This window comes from Notamacropus eugenii, chromosome 4, assembly GCF_028372415.1.
Source record: "Notamacropus eugenii isolate mMacEug1 chromosome 4, mMacEug1.pri_v2, whole genome shotgun sequence".
NCBI classification, from domain to species: Eukaryota; Metazoa; Chordata; class Mammalia; order Diprotodontia; family Macropodidae; genus Notamacropus; species Notamacropus eugenii.
Genome location: NC_092875.1, coordinates 468,392,917 through 468,412,266, shown reverse-complemented (window position 1 = coordinate 468,412,266; position 19,350 = coordinate 468,392,917). Strand labels below are relative to the sequence as shown.

Genomic DNA, 19,350 nt, shown 5'->3' with positions numbered 1-19,350 from the left:
CCACAAAGAGAGCTGCTATAAATATTTTTGTACATGTGGGACCCTTTCCCATTTTTATGATCTCTTGGGGATACAGTCCTAGTAGTGATATTACTGGGTCAAAGGGTATGCACATTTTTGTAGCCCTTTGGGCATAGTTCCAAACTGCTCTCCAGAATGGTTGAATCAGCTCACAGCTCCACCAACAATGAATTAGTGTTCCAACTCTCCCACATCCTCTCCAGCATTTATCATTTTCCTGTTCTGTCATGTTTGCCAATCTTATAGGTGTGATGTGGTACCTCAGAGTTGTTTTGATTTGCATCTCTCTGATCAATAGTGATGAGAGCATTTTTTCATGTGATTATGGATATCTTTAATTTCTTCTTTCGAAAACTGCCTATTCATATCCTTTGACCATTTATCAATTGGGGAATGACTTGTATAGTTATACATTTGGGTCAGTTCTCTATGTATTCTAGAAATGAGGCCTTTATCCCCGAGCTTAGCTGTAAAAATTCTTTCCCAATTTACTTCATCCCTCTGAATTTTGGTTGCATTGGGTTTGGTTGTGCAAAAACTTCTCAGTTTAATGTAATCAAAATTATCCATCTTGCATTTCATATTGATTTCTATCTCTTCTTTAGTCAAAAATTTTTCCCTTCTCCATAAATCTGATAAATATTTATTCCTTGCTCCTCCAATTTGTCCATGGTATCAATCTTTATACCTAAATCATGTACCCATTTGGACTTTATTCTTGTGTATAGTGTCAGGCATGGGTCTATGCCTAATTTCCGCCACACTGTTATCCAGTTTTCCCAGCAATTTTTGTTCAACAGTGGGTTCTTATCCCAGAAGCTGCTGTCCTTGGGTTTATCAAACAGGAGGTTGCTATATTCACTGCCTACTGTGTCTTGAGTGCCAAGTCTATTCCACTTGTCTACCTCTCTGTTTCTTAGCCAATACCAAGTGGTTTTGATAGTTGCTGCTTTATAGTACAATTTGAGGTCTGGTAGCGCTAAGCCAATAGCCCACTTTTAGATGAAAGAGAAAAAAAATAAGGATTGGCAGAAACAACGGGCTTGCCCCTGCCTGTCTCTGCCCATTCACTGATAAGAGCAAATGGGATTGAGAATTTGAAAATGTGAAGACCAGCTGTGGTTGAGTCAGTAGAGAAGGGAGTCAGCTCTTTTGCAGAGCATATAGCACGGGGGAGGGCATCTCTCCACAGAAAAACATCTCAGGTTGTACTCTAGGAAGAGGATTTAAGACCTTGTCTTCCTGAATCCCAGCCTTCTGTGTAGTAGAGAGGAGTTTTAAAGAGAGACCTGGGTGGAGATTCTGCACCCAGATTCTTAAGAAATGGTAATTCATCAGAGCCAGAAACTGAGGGAACAGGACTGAGGAGGCTTTATTTCTTTTCCTATAACTACAGGGTAAGGCTTCTGGTTCTTTCTGAAAGAAACTAGCCCAGGGATAGGGCACTGGCATTGCCCCAGCCAGGGATTTTGCCATAGGTAGAAGCTGAAGGTGGCAGAGACTATAACAGACTGGAAGAGCAGTGGAGACATTTTTACCTCTCAAGGAGCAGGTCAGGGATAAATATCCTTGTGGAGAAGCTATCAAGGTCCTGAAACATCAGAGGTATGAGTTGCCCATGTATACATTTGCCGACTGTGGGTTCTGTCATTTATTAAGCACTGACTGTGTGCCAGGTATTGTGCTAGGTACTTGACAGATCTCATTTATTTATCTCATTTGATCTTCACAGTACCCTTAGGAGGTAGGTGCCATCATTATCTCACTTATAGTTGAGGAAACCAAGGCAGACAGAGTGAAGCGATTGCCCAGGGTCAGTACAGCTACTGAGTGTCTGAGGCCACATTCAAAGTCAGGTCTGTCTGATTTCAGACCCAATGCTCTATCCACTGAATCACCTACTTGACCTGATCTCTCTCTCCTCAGTTGATGGTGTGTGTTTGCAGGGGAATGTGTCTCAAGGGTGAGGGTGAGATGTTCTGTTGTTAATCTTACTCTGCTAATACAGTAAATGTCACCGTAAGTGACTTGTGTCCTCTGGCTGATTAGCAGATTATTGAAAGGTAAACATATTGATGTGGGTTTGTGAGCAATAGTTTTAAGAGTTCCATGAATTAGTGGTAGCTGTCTTTCAGGGGACCTGGCCTGGGATCTGTGAGCTGGGAAGGAGTTAAGAAGATTTATATGTGTAATAATTAGGTTATTAAATCCAGGGTCTGTTTATAGTATTATGCTAACATGACTCTGTCCTGGGTCCTCTCCTTTTTTTCTAAATTCTCTTTCTCTTAGTGATTTCATCAATGACTCTGGGTCTAATTATCTTTTCTATATAGATGCCTTACAGATCTATAGATCATCCCCAGTCTCTGTCCTGACCTCTAGTCCTACATCGCCAACTGCCAGTGAGACATTTCAAAATGGATATCATAGATAACATATAAAACTTATTTATAAAAACAGAATTTATTATCTTTGCTCTAAACCCATTCCTTTACAAAAAATCTTTTATTTCTGCTGAGAGTTTTTCTGTATGTCCTGTCTCTGAGGTTAATAACCTCAGAATTATATGCTACTCTCCACTATCTCTTATCCCACATGTCCAGTTATTTAATAGCTCTCACCATTTCTGCCTTTGCAATGTCTCTCTCATCTGTCCTTCCATCCCTCCTCACGCAGCCACCCCCTTGATTCAGGCTCTCTTCACCTCTCATTTGGACTATTGAAAAAAACTTGCTAATTGGTCTTCCTGACTCAGGTCCCTCCCCCTTCCAGTACATCCTTCTATAAGCCTGCTGAAGTGATTTTTCTGAAATGAAGGTGTGACCTGTCACTTTGCTTTCCAGTAAATACCAGTGGCTCTCTTTTAGTTCAAGGATCAAATATAAATTCTTTTTTTTTTATTTTTAAAGCCCTTTAAAATTTGGATCTAGGTATCTCTCAATCTTCATTACACATTGCTACTTTTTCTTACATTCTATGGTTCAGCCAAAGCAGTCTGTTTCATCCTCTTCACATGGCGCTCCTTCTACCTCCTTGCCTCTGCACTGTTCTTGTCCCTCCTGCCTTGCTCCTTGCCTCACAGAATCCCTTACTTCCTGCAAGATGCAACTATCTTCTGCAGTCTTTTCTGATCTTCCCTAAATTCCTTTCATTACCTTTTATTTTACTATCTTAATATTTTTGTATTTCTTTTGTGTGTATGTTCATTGTATATGTACATACAGTTAATTTTGCTATAGCACTTAATTCAAAAATGCTAGTTTGTTTCAGCTCAGTTGCTATATTAGAGAACATTTTGAGCATAACTAAAATTTTGAGTTTGCTCCTGTATAAGAAAACTGTGCCACTTCACAATAAGTTACAAGCTACGGTCCTCCAATGCTCACTTCCACAAGCAAACCTCAGGTCTTTGTTAAGGCAGAGTGCCATTTTTTTGTATACCTATTGGTATAGTATAAGTTGGAAACAGAAAGGTTGGTCTGTGTCATCTCCACTTCTTTCCCCCATAGTCTCTGACTGGAGTTGCAACCTGCTGAACCTGCCTGTGAAACCTTGGGTGCTAACTGAGTAGCAGCCATGGTCAAGAATTATTGATTGTAGTGTTTGTGTGTTTCTTAACCATCTAACATGTATACAACTGTGCTGCCATTTTCATTAGGTCCATATCTTTTTTTTCCCTACACATATATGTTCACACACACATATCCATGATGTCTCTCAATAGAATGTAAAGCTAGTGAGAGTAGATATTATTTCATGTCTTTGGTCTTCCAGTATCTATCATGGTGCCTGGCAAGTAGTAGGTGTTTAATAAATACTTATTGATTGATCCTACCATGCAAATATCATTTCTATGGTTTGTGCATATGGGAGTGACTTGGTTAAAGAAGCAGAGGGAGCTGTCTTAAGAGAGAACAAGTGGGAAAAACTCAATGGCCCCTTGTTGGGACATTGGAAAATACCTCTGGGTAGCACCAGTCCCAAAGTCAGGAGGTCCTGATTTCAAGTCTGACCTCAGACACTTGATACTTACTAACTGCGTAACTATGGGCAGGTCACTTAACCCTGATTGCCTTGGGGGAAAAAAGAAAAAGAACAAAGTCTTGTTCTAGTATGGGTTGGTTTAGATCAGTTTCTCATGGGTCAGAACCCACAGTTTAAGAAACACTAAAGGGAAGCACAAGTGGAAAAAGTTTAAGAAGTCCTGCTTCAGATGACTATAAGGTCCCTTTTAACTGTGAGCTTCTGTGGTGTTGATCAGATACGTAAATGAAGCAAAACTGAGAGAACTAGCTGATATCATAGATGACAGATAGCGGTTCAGATTATTATCACTTCTTCAAGGAGATATTTCTTCTTTGTTACTTTCATGGTGTGTAGGTGAATGTTATTTTCAGTAGTTCAGAGCCTTCCCCTCACTCTGTGCTAGGCAATACAATTTTTTTGTGCTCAGTACTTCTTTAAACTCTGTCCCCACCAGTATCTGAGACCCATGTGGTCCTTCAGTGCTTAGGCACTGGCCTTATTTTGAAGGTCATTTCTAAGGAACAGCCACAGGTAAGGGTGTGTGGTCCTCACAGAAGAGGGTAGCACCTGTGTGCTGGCAGAGTACAAGCTGGGAGCACAGGCCTAACAGCCTCGGGCAGCGTACACACACACACACACATACACACACACACACACACACACACACACACACTCACACACTCACACTCACACACTCACACACTCTCTCTCTCTCTCTCTCTCTCTCTCTCTCTTCATATATATATAAATGCTTCCAGGTTTTGAGGGAGAAAAGGAGTTTGAGTTGTTTAAAAAAAAATTGGAACCAGAGGTTTACATGTTTTTTATTTAACAGTACCTACGTGTTACAGTTAAATCCAAACTCTATCAATATTGTTGACATAATGTGCTTCCTAGCTGTAGTTTGAATGTTAACTGATCCATATGCAAAATCTATGTTTATACACTGTGTATATTTTTTAAAAAACTCATGGAAACAAATATCCTCTAGGTGGCAGAATTACTTCTTCAAAATGGAGCTGATCCATTACTTAGAAATGACTATGGAAAATGTGCTTTGGATGAAGCTGATGACCCTCAAATGAAACAGCTGCTTGAATACTATGTGCATAAACCCAGAAGAAGTCCTGCAGCTGGTAAGCATAAACTGCGTGTCATCGTAGACATACAGAGTTATAGAAATTTTATTTTCATTTCATCTTACAAAGTTTAAAAAATAGCAGTGATTTGCTGTTGTTTTTAATAATCCATGTATTATGTACACTTGTTTTCTCCTGCATAAGACTATAGGTGAGCAAAGTCAGAGGACAGAAAGCTTGTTGTAGGTGACACCTTCCCCTGCTGTGTTTAGAGCCCTGGTGAAAAGTTGGCCAGGTTTAGTTCCTTTTCAGGTTATGACATGTAAAGTAAAACGACGTGATATGAACTATATAATTAGTTATATTCCCTTTAATGAACATTTCTATGAATTAATTTTTTTAATTCCCTAGGAATTATTTCTATTTTCTTTATCCTTCCCATCCATTCCAGTGTCAGACTGCAACTACGAAGAGTAGTTGCAGCAGTACTCACAGTTGTAATATAAGAAGATAGGACATAAATGTTTTAAATGCACGAGCGTATTCTTTATCCTAATCCATACGTTTCTCTTAGATTTTTTTCACCCATGTGTCAGACTCAGATCAAAGAGAGTGTTTTTCTGTGATACAGTAAATTCTTTCAGCTTCAGAAGTGAAATTCTTTATAGAATGCACTTGAATACAAATATTTGCTAATTTGTTAAAGTATGGGATTTTTTTAAAAAGATAAAAACATGGTTTCTGTACTTAAGGGGCTCACATTCGAATGGAGAGGACAGCACGTAAATAATTATATACGTATAAGACATATGTAATGTAATTCCCTCATTTGAGAGCGAATCTCAGGGAAGGAGAACCATTGAGGAGAATCTCTTACAGAAGATGGGATGTCAGTTGGAAGACTTTAAAGCCAAATAGAGGATTTTGTATTTAATACTGGAGTTTATAGGAAACCAATGGAGTTTGTTGAGTAGAGGACTAAGAGCAGATCCAAGCCAGAAGGAATTATTCATTCTGATATCCACTTCAGCAATCTTATGCCTAGATTGTGTGTCTGCCAGAAGAAGAAAAAAAACTGAGTTCACCTCAACAAGGGTATACCTTTTTTTTTCTTTCTTCTTTGGGACTGCTTGAGAATGTAACAGCCCAGCTCAGAAGCACGCCAGGGATGCGTATGGCAATTCTGTGCTAGTATTCCTAGGTTCTTTTAGGAAATAAACACACACAAACTTCTGATGAGAGATTTAATAGTGAGAAAAAGAACAGCTATTCTTAGAGCTTGATGTGACCTTTGGGGTCATCTGGTCACACTCCCTTATACTTTACAAATAAGGAAATTCAGAAGGAGCGGGGCATTTGCACTCAGTTCCTTCATGTCTAGCAGAAATAACAGCTGATATTATTGCGTGCGTTTATATAAAATTTGTGTTTTTCCTCACAAAAATCTGGAAAGAAATCTCTGTGTGTTTGTTTTGTACATGTACACACTGTATATCTCAGAACTGGAAAGGATCTCCGAAGTTGTCTAGTACATCAGTGTCTAAATATGAATCCTCTTTACAACATCTTCTGCATATGACTGTCTAATTCCTGCTTGGAGACTTCTGGGGAGAGGGAACTCTCTGTCTTCTGTGGCATTTCACTTAGTTAACTGTTAGGGAATGAGCCACTGAAGAGTAGGATGGCCAACTCTCCCAAGAGCCTTTGCTTTTGCACCTGAAGATTGGGCTGACTCCTCAGGGTATTATAAAAAGAGATGGAACCATATTTAGATTGGGTCATATTGGGAACATTAAGTTCATTTTAGTGTCAGGAGACACATAATGATACTAATTCCATATGCATTCCAGTTATTCTGTGTCACCATACTACCCATTAACACACCGTAATTGCTATACTTGGTTGTTATACCTGCTTTCTTCTTCACAAGCATATGTACTTTGGAGGGAACAATATTTTTATTCCCAAATATAATTTTTATATTTATTTGTAAATTTTATTATTTATTTTTAACACTTTTTTTAAAATTTTAAGTTCCAAATTCTCTCCCTTCTTCCTGCTCCTCTATCACCCATTGAGAAGGCAAGCAATATGTTATTAATTATACATGTGAAATCTTGCAAAACATATTTCCATAGGAGCCATAATCTGTGGGCCAGTTTCATACAATGCTAACCAAAACACAAGGAAACAGTTCCCTTAAGGTAAGAAATGTTTAATTTAACCAGGAGAGATACAATTATGAAACTGACAGTGTGCTCACTCTGGGAGCTTTCTTGTGTTATTGTCTGAGTCGAATGTTAAGCAGGCCCTCAGACTAATTAATGTTCAGCATCAACCTCATCTTTTTGGTAGTTTGATTGGTATGGTACTGAATAAGTAACTTAATTTAGAGAGAATTGTCATATTTATTATATGACCTCAGCCTGCCCATGAGCAATTGGCATTGTTCCAGTTGTTTCGATCTTAGTTTGTTTGTGTGACACGTGTTTTATGATTGTGTTCCTATAGTTTCTGGGTTTGTCTTGGCAAGTAGACTCCCAAATATTTCATATTGTTTATTTTACTTTAAATATTTGTTTAAACAGAATTATCTTAAGTAGAATTCCTCTTTCTAACTCTTGCTTCTGCAATCTCTGGGTAACAGATAGAAATGCTGGTGATTTATGTGGTTTATTTTATAACCTGCAACTTTGCCAAAGTTGTTAATTATTTCAAGTAGTGCTTTAGTGGATTCTCTAAGTATACCATCATATCGTCTCCTGAGAGTGGTCGTTTTTTTCTCATTGCCCAGTCTAATTCCTTCAATTTCTTTTTCTTCTCTTCTTTCCAAAGCTAATGTAGAAATTGTACCAGAAAGTACAATATTGAATAATAGCGGTGTTACACAACTTGCTTCACCTCTGGTCTTATTGGGAAGGCTTCTAGCTTATCCCCATTATAATGATATATAATAGATAATGCTTCTTGGTGGTTTTAGATACATACTATTTATCGTTTTAAGGAAAGCTCCATTCATTCCTAAACTCCCTAGTGTTTTTTAATAGAAATGGGTGCTGTATTTGTCAAATACTTTTTCCGCATCTATTGAGGTAATCATATAATTTGGCTTGTTTTTTGTTGATATGGTCATTGATGCTAATAGTTTTTTTAATATTGAATTAACCCTGTATTCCTGGTATAAATCCACCTAGTCATAGTGTTATTATCCTTATAGTAAATTGCTGTAATCTCTTTGCTAGTATTTTATTTAAAATGTTTGCATCAATATTCATTAGTGAAATTTGTCTATAATTTTCTTGCTCTGTTTTGGCCCTTCCTGATTTAGGTATCAGCACCATACTAGTGTCACAAAAGGAATTTAGTAGAAATCCTTCTTTAGCTCTTTTTCCATATAGTATTGGAATTAATTGTCCTTTAAATGTTTGGTAGAATCCACTTGTAAATCCATCTGACCCTGGAGATTTTTATTTAGGGAATTCATTGAAGGGTTATTCAGTTTCTTTTTCTAAAATAAGATTATTTAAATATTTTATTTCATTTTCTGTTAATCTGGGCAATTTATATTTTTCTAAATATGTGTCCATTTCACTTAGATTTTCAAATTTATTGGTATACAGTTGGGCAAAATAGCTCCTGATTATTGCTTTACTTTCTCTTCATTGGTGGCGAATTTACCTCTTTCATTTTTGATACTGGTAATTTGGTTTTCTTTTTTCTTTTGTTTTTTTAAATCAAATTAATCAAATGTTTATCTGTTTAGTTCATTTTATTTTTCATAAAATCAGCTCTTAGTTTTATTTATTAGTTTACTAATTTTCTTACTTTCAATTTTATTATCTCTTTTGATTTTTAGGATTTCTAATTTGGTTTTTAATTGGGGGTTTTTAATTTGTTCTTTCTCTAACTTTTTTAGTTGTATGCCTAATTCATTGATCTTCTCTTTTTCTATTTTATTGATGTAAGCCTTTAAAGATATAAAATTTCCCCAAAGTACTGCTTTGGCTTCATCCCATAATTTTGGGTATATTTTCTCATTATTGTCATTCTCTTTGATGAAATTATTTATTGTTTTTATGATTTGTTGTTTGACATACTCTTCTTCAGGATTAGTTTCCAATAAATTGTTAATCTATCTTTCCATGATCCTTTATTACATTTAATTTTTATTGCATCATGATCTGAAAATGGTACATTTAATATTTCTGCTTTTCTGCATCTGATTGTGAGGATTTTATGCCCTAAGACATGATCTGTTTTTGTGTAGGTGCCATATGCCACTGAGAAAAAGGTATATTCCTTTCTATCTGCTTCAGTTTTCTCTGGAGGACTATCATTTAACTTTTCTAAAATTCTATTTACCTCCTTAACTTCTTTCCTATTTATTTTGTGGTTAGATTTATTTAGTTCAGAGAGTGGGAGGTTGAGGTCCCCCATTAGTATCGTTTTTGCTGCCTATTTCTTCCTATAATTCATTTAACTTCTATAAGAATCTGGATACTCTACCACTTGGTGCATGTATGTTTAGCGTTGACATTACTTCATTGTCTATGGTACCTTTTAGCAAGATGTAGTTTCCTTCTTTGTCTCTTTTAGTTAGATCTATTTTTGATTTTTCTTTGTTTTAGATCAGGATTGCTACCCTTGCTTTTTTTTTACTTCAGCTGAAGCATAATATATTCAGTTCCAGTCTTTTACTTTTACTCTTGGTGTCTGTCTCTGCTTAACATGTGCTTTTGTAAACAACATATTGTAGGATTCTGTTTTTTAATCCATTCTGTAATTTGCTTCCATTTTATGAGAGAGTTTATCCTATTTACATTCACAATTATGATTAGTAGCTGTGTATTTTCCTCCATCCTATTTCCCCCCTTTTTATACTTTTCTCTCTCCTTTCACCCTGTCCCTCTTCACCAGTGTTTTGCTTCTGACCACTGCCTCCCCCAATCTGCCCTCCCTTCTATAAGCTCCACCATCCTTTCCTTTTCCCTTTACTCCCCTTCTTCCTTATATGGTAAGATAGATTTCTCTAAGTGAGTGTGTATGTTATTCCCAATTTGAGCCAAAACTGATGTAAGTTCAAACAATGCTTACCCTCCTCTTTCTTTCCCTCTGCTGTAATAGGTCTTTCATACTTCTTCAATGATATAATTTGCCCCTTTATGCTTCCTCCTTTCTTCTTTTCCCAGTACAGTTCTTAATTTTTTTTATTATCACATCAAAGTCAACTTATACCCACACCTCTGTCAACTTATACCCATATTCCTTCTAACTACCCTAATGGAGATACAGTTCTTAAGCATTACATGTATCATCTTCCCATGTGGGGAAGTTTAACTGTTTTGAATACCATAGTTTTTTCTTTCCTGTTTGTTTTTTTATGCTTCTCTTGAGTCTTGTATCTGAAGATCAGATTTTCTGTTCAGCTCTGGTCTTTTCATCAGGAAAGTTCAAAAGTCCTCTATTTCATTGGATGTTCATCTTTTTCCCTGAAAAGCTATGCTTAATTTTGCTCTGGAGTTGGTTCTTGTAATTCAAGCTCTTTTGCCTTCTGGAATTTCATATTCCAAGCCCTCCAATCCTTTAACGTAGAAGCTGCTACGTCCTGTGTAATCTTGACTGTGGCTTCTTGATATTTGAATTATTCCTTCCAGGCTGCTTGCAGTTTTTTCTCCTTGACCTGGTTGCTATCTCTCTCTTTTAGCTTAAAACCAGAGGCTGAAGCTATAATTCTGTTAAAAATTTTTACTTCGGCTTTGCTCTCAATGATGAAGTAAACCCAGGAAGAGAAATTTTAAAGGAGTTTATTGTAGTTTCCAAGGCAAAAGTGTGTTGAACGCAGCCAGGCAACAAAATTCAAACCAGTGGGTGCTTGTGTATAGAGAACTTTTCATAAAAAGTCCTGATAGGTACACAAGCCAGTTAGACAACCCAGATAGGTACACATTTCTTTTTTTTTTTTTAATTTTTTTTAATTTTTTTTAATTTTTTAATTTTTTTTATTTTGTAATGTTTAACAATCACTGCCATACAATTGTGATTTTATCCCCCCCCACCTACCCCCCACTCCCCCCCTCCCTCCCTGCGACTGCATACAATTCTGTATAGATTCTACATATACTTTCCTATTGAGTATATTTTCACTATAGTCATGCTATGTAGTCAGACTAAGATAAATGAAAGAAATCGTATAACAAATCAGAACATGATACACAAACACATACACATACACAAACATGATCTGCTACAATATGTGAGTGACTTCCATATTTCTCTCTCTGAGTGTGGCAGGCATTTTTCCTTGAGATCCTCCATTGGGATTTTTTTTTTTTTTGGTAAGAAGTTCTTGTGTTATTACAAAAATCTAAGTCTACCAGAAAAAACTCTCACACACTGTGGTTGTTGCTGTGCATAAAGTTCTCCTGGTTCTGCTCCTTTCACTCAGCATCAGGTCATATAAGTCCTTCCAGGCCTCTCTGAAGTCTTCTTGTTCATCATTTCTTATGGCACAATAGTACTCCATTCCATTCATATACCATAATTTATTCAGCCATTCCCCAATTGATGGACATCCCCTTGACTTCCAGTTTTTGGCAACTACATAGAGTGCTGCTATAAATATTTTTGTACATGTGGGACCCTTTCCCATTTTTATGATCTCTTGGGGATATAGTCCTAGTAGCGATATTGCTGGGTCAAAGGGTATGCACATTTTTGTAGCCCTTTGGGCATAGTTCCAAATTGCTCTCCAGAATGGTTGGATGCGCTCGCAGCTCCACCAACAATGAATTAGTGTTCCAACTTTCCCACATCCTCTCCAGCATTTATCATTTTCTTGTTCTGTCATGTTTGCCAATCTTATAGGTGTGATGTGGTACCTCAGAGTTGTTTTGATTTGCATCTCTCTAACCAATAGTGATTTAGAGCATTTTTTCATATGATTATAGATAGCCTTAACCTCTTCCTCTGAAAATTGCCTGTTCATATCCTTTGACCATTTATCAATTGGGGAATGACTTGTATGATTATACATTTGGATCAGTTCTCTATATATTCTAGAAATGAGGCCTTTATCCCCGAGCTTAGCTGTAAAAATTCTTTCCCAATTTACTACATCCCTCCGGATTTTGGTTGCATTGGGTTTGGTTGTGCAAAAACTTCTCAGTTTAATGTAATCAAAGTTATCCATTTTGCATTTCATAATGCATTCTATCTCTCCTTTAGTAAAGAATTCTTCCCTTCTCCATAGATCTGATAAATACACTATTCCTTGCTTCTCCAGTTTATTCATGGTATCAATCTTTATACCTAAATCATGTACCCATTTGGACTTTATTCTTGTGTACGGTGTCAGGTATGGGTCTATGCCTAATTTCTGCCACACTGTTATCCAGTTTTCCCAGCAATTTTTGTCAAACAATGAGTTCTTATCCCAGAAGCTGGGGTCCTTGGGTTTATCAAACAGAAGGTTGCTATATTCCTTGCCTACTGCATCTTGAGTGCCAAGTCTATTCCACTTGTCTACCTCTCTGTTTCTTAGCCAATACCAAGTGGTTTTGATAATTGCTGCTTTATAGTACAGTTTGAGGTCTGGTAGCGCTAGGCCACCTTCCCAAGCATTTCTTTTCATTAGTCCCTTTGATATTCTGGACCTTTTGTTTTTCCAAATGAATTTTGATATTATTTTATCCAGCTCTAGAAAGTAATTGTCTGATAGTTTAATTGGTATGGCACTAAATAAGTATATTAATTTGGGTAGAATTGTCATTTTTATTATATTAGCACGGCCTACCCATGAGCAACTAATGTTTTTCCACTTACTTAAATCTGACTTTATTTGTGCAAAAAGTGTCTTGTAATTGTGTTCTAGGTACACATTTCTGAAAGGAGATGGGCCATTACATTCTGGATCCTCCTGCTCTGCCACATGATAGCGAAATGAGATTAGGTAAAGGAGATGGGATGAAATGCAACATGATGACTAGTAGGTAACACGTAGGACAAAGATGGAATGAAGTACATGCTGCCTCTCCCAACAGACTGGTTGACATTTATTGGGAAGATAAGCAAGATGAGAGACAGTGGGGTCACTCATTCTACCCTGTGGTGCTAACCATACTCATGGTGCAGCATCCGGATTAGACCCACACTGATTCCCTTTCCTCCGCTGTAACACCCCAGTCTCTGTTACCTGTAAATGTGGAAGTTGACGTGGGGATTCATTCTTTGTACCAAGAGAGGTACTGTAAATATAAGCAGCACATAATCCCTGTAAGGACACCCAAGAGAAAATCCACAGACAGATACTTTAGCCAGTGAAAAGTGCTGATTCCCAAAATATATCTGTACGTAGACTTCGGCAATTCAATATAGTCATAATATAGTCATTGGATATGCAAATGGTAGAGTGCTCACTTCCAGCCGTTTTTTATCAGTTTCCTTCCATGTGTAGATTCTTGACAAGAAAGGCAGCTGAAAGCTACAGAAAGGGCCTCTGCATAAACATCATGGATAAACCATGACCTTTAGCAGTTGCATAGTAATACAAGGGCCTTGGCTCCTACCATTGCATCAGTCCAAGCAGAAATGATAAAGAGCTTCCAGAACAGGTAACAGGTCTGTAGCATGCACATGACTAACAAAACAGGCAAAGTTGTAGATGAATTAAAAAATTCAATGTAGCAGTAGCCTTAGGAGTATCAAATCCTTTTGCAGTGTCATGATCTTCAAGGGTCTGGTAAATACTTTCTGTGCATCTCTCAAACAGCTGTTTATGGATCAGGCAGGTCTGTGGAACCCAGGTTCCAGGTTATTCGAGGAGTTTCTCTAAATAATGCTACTAAGTCCTGCTAGTATTAAGACTTTACATAATTTAGTAAACTGTTAAAAATCTAATCAGATTGGCCTTCCCAGTCGTTAGCTCATGTGGTGAAAACCTATTCAGATGTTATGGGATCCAATCCTAATAACAACAGGACTATAAGAAGACCAAATTAGGAACCTATAATTCCCCTGAAACTTCATAGAAATAACTCACGGAAGAGCTAAAAATGAACTTCAAAATCATATAAGAGAAGTAGAAGAAAAATGGGGAAAAGAAATTATAAAGATGCAAGGGAATTATGAAAAGACTCAGATAGCTTGGAAAATTGCATAAAAAGTAGAATTGTCCAAATGGAAAAGGAGATACAAAAATCCATGGAAGAAAACCCCTTAAAGACTACAATTGGCCAAGTGGAAAAGAAAGTACAAAAATTAGTTGAGAAAAACAACACCTTAAAAGGAAGAATTGGGGAAATAGAAGCTAATGAATCTGTGTGACATCATTAATCAATCAAACAAATTCCAAAGAATGAAAAAATGGGAGAAAATGTAAAATACCTTATGGGAAAAACAACTGACCTGGAAATAGATTCAGGAGAGATAGCATCAGAATCATTGGACTATCTAAAAGCCATAATCAAAAGGAGGACCTGGACAACATCTTTCAAGAAAGTATCAAGGAAAACTATCCTGATGGCCTGGAACCAGAGGGCAAGACAGTCATTGAAACAATCCACTGATCACCTCAGGGAAGAGATCCCAAAATAAAAACCCCAAAGAACATCATAGCCAAATTCTAGAACTATCAGGTTAAGGAAAGATATCCTGCAAGTGTCCAGAAAGAAATAACTCAAATATTGGGGAATCACCAGGATCACACAGGACTTAGCAGTTACAGCATTACAGGATTGGAGGTCATTGAACATGATATTCTGGAGGGCACAGGATCTAGGATTACAACCAAGGATCACTTTCCCAGCAAAATGAAGCATACTACATCAAGGGAAAAATAGTCATTCATCGTAATAGAAGGATTTCAAGCCTTCATAAGGAGAAGACCAAAACTAAACCAAAAATTTGACCTCCAAAAACAAGACCCAAGAGAAGCATTAACAAGTAAAAAGGCAAAAGAACACAGAAGGGATTTAATGGAGCTAAACTGTTTACATCCCTGTGCAGGAAGATGATACTTGTCACTCTTAAAAGTTGTGTTACTAACAGTATAGATAGAAGAAACAAATATAGGCAGAGGGTATGGGTATAATGTAAATTTAAGGGAATGACATAAAAAATAAGAGATGAGAAAGAGGAGTAAAATGGGCGCAGAAGGGAGAGAGTAGTGGTAGAATGGGATAAACTATCTCACATGAAGAGAGGGGAATATGGGAGGGGGCAATGGAAATTGTTTGAACCTTACTCTCGTCAATATTGGCTCAAAGAGGGAATAATGTACACAATCGATGAATATAGAAATCTGTCTTATCTGATAGGGAAGCAGGAGAGAAGGAGATTAAATAAAGGGGGTGGGTGAGTACTGACAGAAGGAAGAACAGGAGGAAGGTAGATGGAAGCAAAGCATTGGTGATAATGGGAAAGGGTAAAAGGAGAGAGAGGACAAACAGGAGGAAGAACAGGATGGAGGGAAATACACGGTAGTAATCATAATGGTGAATGTGAACAGGAAGAGCTCCCCCATGCAATGGAAGTGGATAGCAGAGTGGATTGAAAACTAGTTCCTACAATATGTTACACGTGAGAAACATACTTGAAGCAGAAAGACACACATAGTAAAGGAAAACCTGGAAAGACTTGTATGAAGTGATGCAGAGTGAAATGAGCAGAAACAGAAAAAACGCTGTACACAGCATCAGCACCATCGTGTGATGATCAGCTACGAATAACCAAGCTTTTCTCAACAGCAGAGTGATCCAAGACAAATACAAAGGAAGCATGAAGGAAAATACTATCCACATCCAGATAAAAATTGATGGACCGTGACAGATCAAAGCATGTTTTTTTTTTCACTTTATTCTTTGTTGTGTTTTTTTGAACTTTTGATCTGTTTCTTCTTCCACGACTGTGATGAAACTGTGTTTTACATGATGACATATATGTAAACTATATCAGACTGCCTACCAATTTCAGAAGAGGGAAGGAGAGAGGGAGAAAAATTTGGAACTCAAAAGTCTTGTAAATGAATGCTAAAAATTTTTTTTTCTGATTGTTGACTTAATTTACTTACACGTCGGTGAGGCCATGAAAAGATATTAATTGAAACAATAACTTTAGGAAAGTAACACATTACAACATAAATCTATAAAAGCTTTAATCCTTTCTATATATCAATAACAAAACCTAGGAGAAAGAAATTCCATTCAAAATAACTATAAAATACAAGGAATACAAAACAAAAATACATTAGAGTTAACCTTTGGAGACATATTCAGGGTTTATATAAACATAACTACAAAGCACTCATTACATAAGTAAGAAGTTAAATAATGAGGTTAGTTACTGTTTCTGGCGAGGTCATGCCAATATAATAAAAATCATGCTACTTAACTTAAAACTCCTATCTCAATTTCTTAAGTATGAAATGTGGAGTTGGACTAGATGGCTTCGGATGTTCTACATCTTTTTATTCATTGAAAAAAAATTTTTTAAAAAGTCAGGGGAATACATAGGAAATGTTGCACATACTGCCAGATATGGTCAATGTGTTCAATCCATTTTGTGTCTGCTGCCATGGCTGATTTCATCTTCAAAATCACTACATCTAAACTTACTACCCATACTGCCAACTCAAGCCTTGACTGAAACCACTTCCCCTCAGCCTCTTTTCTCTGACCAAACTCCTCCCAATGTCTATCTTTATGGAGGGCAGAAACTGAACTCTGCTTACTCCACTGAGCACCATTCTGCCCCCCTCGAGCCTCTGCTTTGTATGTCTCCCCCTTTAAGCTGTAAGCAACTTGAGGGCAGGGACTCTTTTTTTTATTATTAATTATCCCAAGCAATTAGCACAGTGTTTGGCACATTAGAGGTGCTTAATATTGATTAGATGGGATTGTTCACAGATCTTGCTAAAAAAATTTTTTATTTATTTTTAGATTTCAACGTTCATTTCCACAAAATGTTGAGTTCCAATTTTTCTCCCCATCTCTCCCTTCCCCCACCTCATAACACCTTGCATTCTGATTACCAGTTCACTCAATCTGCCCTCTCTTGTATCACACCCCTCCCTTCCCTTATCCCCATTTTCTCTCTTTTCTTGTAGGGCAAGATAGATTTCTGTATCCCTTTACCTGTATTTCTTATTTCCCAGTTGTATGCAATAACAATTCTCAACATTTGTTTCTAATACTTGGAATTCCAACTTCTCTCCCTTCCTCCCTCCCCACCCATTCCCACTGAGAAGGCAAGCAATTCAATATAGGCTATATATGTGTCGTCATGCAGAAGACTTCCATAACAGTCACGTTGGGAAAGACGACCTATATTTCCCTCCATCCTATTCTGTTCCTTTATTTTATTCTCTCATTTGACCTTGTCCCTCCCCAAAAGTGTTTGCTTCTAGTTACTCTCTCCTCCCATGCGCCGTCCCTTCTATCATCCTCCACCCCACTTATCCTCTTCTCCCTTACTTTCCTGTAGGGTAAGATAGATTTTCATAACAAATTGAGTGTGTATGTTATTACCTCCTTAACCCAAATGTGATGACGGTAAGCTTCACTTTTCCCCTCTCACCTCCTCCCTTTTCTCCTCCATTGAAAAAGAATTTTCTTGCCTCTTTTATGAGTGAGAATTTGCCGCATTCCATTTCTCCCTTTCTCCTCCCAATATATTTCTCTCTCACCCCTTAATTTTATTTTTTATAGATGATGTCCCTTCTGATTTGACTCAACCTGTGCTCTGTCTATATGTGTGTGTGTGTGTGTGTGTGTGTATAATCCCTCCACCTACCCAAATACTGAGAAAAGTCTCAAGAGTTACAAATATTATCTTTCCATGTAGGAATGTAAACAGTTCAGCTTTAGAAAGTCCTTATGATTTCTCTTTCCCCTTTACCTTTTCATGTTTCTCTTGATTCTTGTGTTTGAAAGTCAAATTTTCTATTCAGCTCTGGTCTTTTCATCAAGAATGCTTGAAAGTCCTCTATTTCATTGAATGACCACTTTTTCCCCTGAAGTATTATACTCAGTTTTGCTGGGTAGGTGATTCTTAGTTTTAATCTCAGTTTCTTTGACTTCTGAAATATTGTATTCCAAGCCCTTCGATCCCTTAATGTAGAAGCTGCCAGATCCTATGTTATCCTGATTGTATTTCCACAATACTCAAATTGTTTCTTTCTAGCTGCTTGCAATATTTTCTTCTTGACCTGGGAACTCTGAAATTTGCCCACAATATTCCTAGGAGTTTCTCTTTTCAGATCTCTTTCAGGAAGTGATTGATGGATGCTTTCAATATTTATTTTACCCTCTGGTTCTAGAACATCAGGGTAGTTTTCCTTGATAATTTCATGAAAGATGATGTTTAGGCTCTTTTTTTGATCATGGCTTTCAGATAGTTCCATAATTTTTAAATTGTCTCTCCTGGATCTATTTTCCAGGTCGGTTGTTTTTACAATGAGATATTTCACATTATCTTCTATTTTTCATTCCTTTAGTTTTGTTTTGTAATTTTTTGGTTCCTCATATAGTCATTAGCTCCCCTCAACTCCACTGTCATTTTTAAAAAACCGTTTTCTTGAGTGAGCTTTTGAACCTCCTTTTCCATATGGCTCATTTTGCTTTTAAAGCCTTCTTCTCCTCATTGGCTTTTTGGACCTCTTTTTCCATTTAAGTTAGCCTATTTTTAAAGGTGTTATTTTCTTCATCATTTTTTTGGGGTCTCCTTTAGGAAGCTGTTGACTTGATCTTTCAAGTTTTTCCATGGCCTGAGCCCATTGCATATTCATTTTGGAGGTATTGGATGCAGAAGCATTGACTTCCTCTGACAGTATGCATTCTTCTTCCTCATCTGAAAGGATGGAAAGAAATACTTGTTCACCAAGAAAGTAACCTTCTATGGTCTTATTTTTTTTCCCTTTTTTGGGCATTTTCCCAGCTAGTTACTTGATTTCTGAATCCTTTGTCAAGAGAAGGATCCTAGTGCTCCTCCTTACCCCAGTACCCTGTTCAGGGCTAAGATTCAGATTAGCTGCTCAATTCCCCCAGGGCCTTGAAGCTGAGCGACTCCAACAATGAAAGCTGCTGCTTGACTTGGCCACTGCCACGCTGCCACTGCTGCTGCTGCCACTGTTGCCTGGGGCCCATGCTAGGGGGCACCCTGCTCCCCTCTCACCCATTTGGGAAAGCCCTCTCACTGACCTTTCAAGCTTTCTTTGGTGCTTGTGGGTTGA

The 19,350-nt window shown here is 37.4% G+C and overlaps 1 protein-coding gene across 1 annotated transcript in view; it reads left to right on the top strand.

Moving 5' to 3' along the window:
• Positions 1 to 19,350, top strand: part of ANKRD31 (ankyrin repeat domain 31) — a 190,901-nt gene that overhangs the window by 44,151 nt on the left and 127,400 nt on the right. The window contains exon 11 of the mRNA XM_072606361.1: positions 5,039 to 5,183. Coding sequence (XP_072462462.1) covers positions 5,039 to 5,183 — 145 coding nt within the window. The remainder of the gene's footprint in view (positions 1 to 5,038; positions 5,184 to 19,350) is intronic.